Raw genomic sequence first — 2488 nt, 5'->3', positions numbered from 1 at the left:
TGTTAATTTAGCGTCGTCTGCCAAAGCGAAGGAATACATGATCCACATCCTGACGTTTTACTCCACTGTCTGGAAGCGGTATGTTCTCGTGAATAACTGGAACTGATTTTAAAATATCGGTTATCGGACTGATTACAATCAAGTACAAGTCTTTAATTAATTTTTTTCCCTGCCGTGAAATTGTTGTTGCGATTATTAAATAATCTTCTTGTTCCAATGAGAATTATTTGATTACATCGAAAGAAGTCATTATTACAGATAAAACTTGTAGCAAGGTATCTGTAATTATAATCATTTGGATGGAATATTTAAATGGAATTAATCATTTTTTATCGGGGGGATGGGATACTTCAGAGACTGCGAACTGTCTATCCTTGGGGATTATTCCACCGGGCAATTTTCACGCGTGAATAATTATTCAGAGATTTGCATCTCTCGAGCTGTGATAATTTAAAAGTTTTAAGCTTCCTGTGCCCGTCCTTCAGATAATGCAGGGCATACACTAAATTACGTTGTGATGGAATTTACGAGGGAAAATTCAATAAATTTAACAAGTTTTCAGTTCTGGGCAGGGAAGTGGTTTATATAAATGAGCGAAAATATTCTTCATTGATTGTAAAAAAAAAACAATAAATTATACAAATCAATAGAATTAAATAAACCATTCAACTGATTACTGTAATTACTGTAATTCAAGTTTATTGATTTAGTAATGATTTAGTAATGACATCGGATGACTTGAAAATTGACTAAGATGTTTTTTGCAGAAAGAAATTTATAAATAATTTTGAAAATTAATTTTCGAGACCGTATAGATTGAAATGATGAGTTTTCTATCATCGGTTGGAGGTTTAGAGAGTTGAACACGGAGAAATTGATGATGAGCTGGAGTATTTCTCTCTTAATTATTCTCTCTTCATCCGAAACCGTCAAACTACTGGCTCGAACGAAACTTGTCGGTGTCAGCCATCCCAAAGTTTAGCCGCAAAACCTGAACTCTACCTTTAACCCTCCCCAACCCACGTGAGGATACGTCAGGATATTATCAACGTTATCAAATTACCTTTATCATCAATGTAGTTCTCCATGGCTGAACCGAGTTCGTAGATGGTCGAGAGGGCGACACAGACTTTGCGAATCCTCGGTGGTACCTCGTCCAGAAGACCTGGACTGCACTGGGCCGGGGGCATCCCCTGGATTCCAGGGAACACCACCAGGACGGTGATGGTCAGGGTCAGTAGACAAGTGCTGCACTTCATTTCTAATTTCATCGAATAAAATCAAAAAATTACATGATGTGAGTTTTTATTTATTTTTTTCATTTTCATCGCTATAAATTGTTATTAATTCTAAAAAAAATATATTTATTGTCATTGCGTTATTCTAGATAAATTTCTCGATAGAGATATTCTGTCAGGGCTATAGATCATCAATTCTGATTGATTATTATTGAGTATTGAACGTGGGGATACCTATCATGGATTTAACTATCAATTTCTCTTCAGGTTTGAGGGTAATAGGACATTCCTCATCTCCTGCGAGCGATGAAGAATTAATTCCCCGAAAATTGCGGAGGTCCCTGGGGCGATAATTTGTAGGGGTCGAGACAATGTTGCCAATTGCATCAGTATCAATATTATCGTCACTATCTCATTACAATTCACTTCACGTCGCCACAACTGACAGGTTGTGGGGGTGGTTGAGTGGATTTAAACGATTTAGAAGGCAATAGTTGCTTTTTTCTGGTAAGAGGTCCTCTTGAGAAAAAAAATATACACAGCCACTATCAGCTGGAGCAAATTAATTCGAGTTAATGGGTTCCTTGCTCTTATTTACGGCTCTTGGTGGGGGTTATAGCGTGTAATCAGGTGAAAAGTTACTGATTTTATTTTATCTAATCCGTATCTATTTTATTCCATCTCCAAAAATAGTCATTCGATCGATTCAAATCAACAATTTGAATCCAATCACATTTCATTATCCAATTAGTCGGCGACAGCTCTAAATTTTATTCAATAATATTATTACCCCTCATTATGTTATAATGCAAATATATTACTTAATATATTTACTACAAAAATATTAGCCCGAAAAATTAGTTCAATTTCTTGTTACATCCATTTATAATTTAATAATTAATAATTTTATAATTATTACAATAATGATAATTTACGATCACTCTAGGGTATCTTTTCCGTTTTTCACTGAAATCCCTGGAAATAATGTTTATTTATTATGAAGTTCATCGAGAATTTCAAACAGATTTTCCGAGAATGTAATTAATTTGCATCCGGTGGGGTTTCCTCCAAAGACATTTTCCCGTTCATGAAAAAAAGGTTTCAAATTCAAATAATCGCGTTGTGAAGAGTGCTGAAGGGGGTGGTGGGAGGATGTGGCAAAACCGGAAGTTGACAAGAGTTCCGTTGGGATATTGCCGTACCTAATGATCGACCCGTATAATCCCGACAAGTGATATCTCTCTCCATCG

The 2488-nt window shown here is 35.8% G+C and overlaps 1 protein-coding gene across 1 annotated transcript in view; it reads right to left on the bottom strand.

Annotated features, from left to right (window-relative positions):
• The window catches only part of Ms (Myosuppressin), a 16354-nt gene continuing 13866 nt past the window's right edge, over positions 1-2488 (bottom strand). Inside the window, exons 2-3 of the mRNA XM_011300014.1 lie at positions 1064-1261; positions 1-102 (exon numbers count right to left, since the gene is read on the bottom strand). Of these exons, the coding sequence (XP_011298316.1) occupies positions 8-102; positions 1064-1259 (291 nt within the window). The 5' untranslated portion in view covers positions 1260-1261 and the 3' untranslated portion in view covers positions 1-7. The remainder of the gene's footprint in view (positions 103-1063; positions 1262-2488) is intronic.

The sequence above is a fragment of the Fopius arisanus genome, unplaced genomic scaffold, assembly GCF_000806365.1.
Source record: "Fopius arisanus strain USDA-PBARC FA_bdor unplaced genomic scaffold, ASM80636v1 scaffold00016, whole genome shotgun sequence".
Lineage (NCBI taxonomy): Eukaryota > Metazoa > Arthropoda > Insecta > Hymenoptera > Braconidae > Fopius > Fopius arisanus.
Note: the sequence above shows the minus strand (reverse complement) of the source record. Positions and strands in the feature narration are given on the sequence as shown.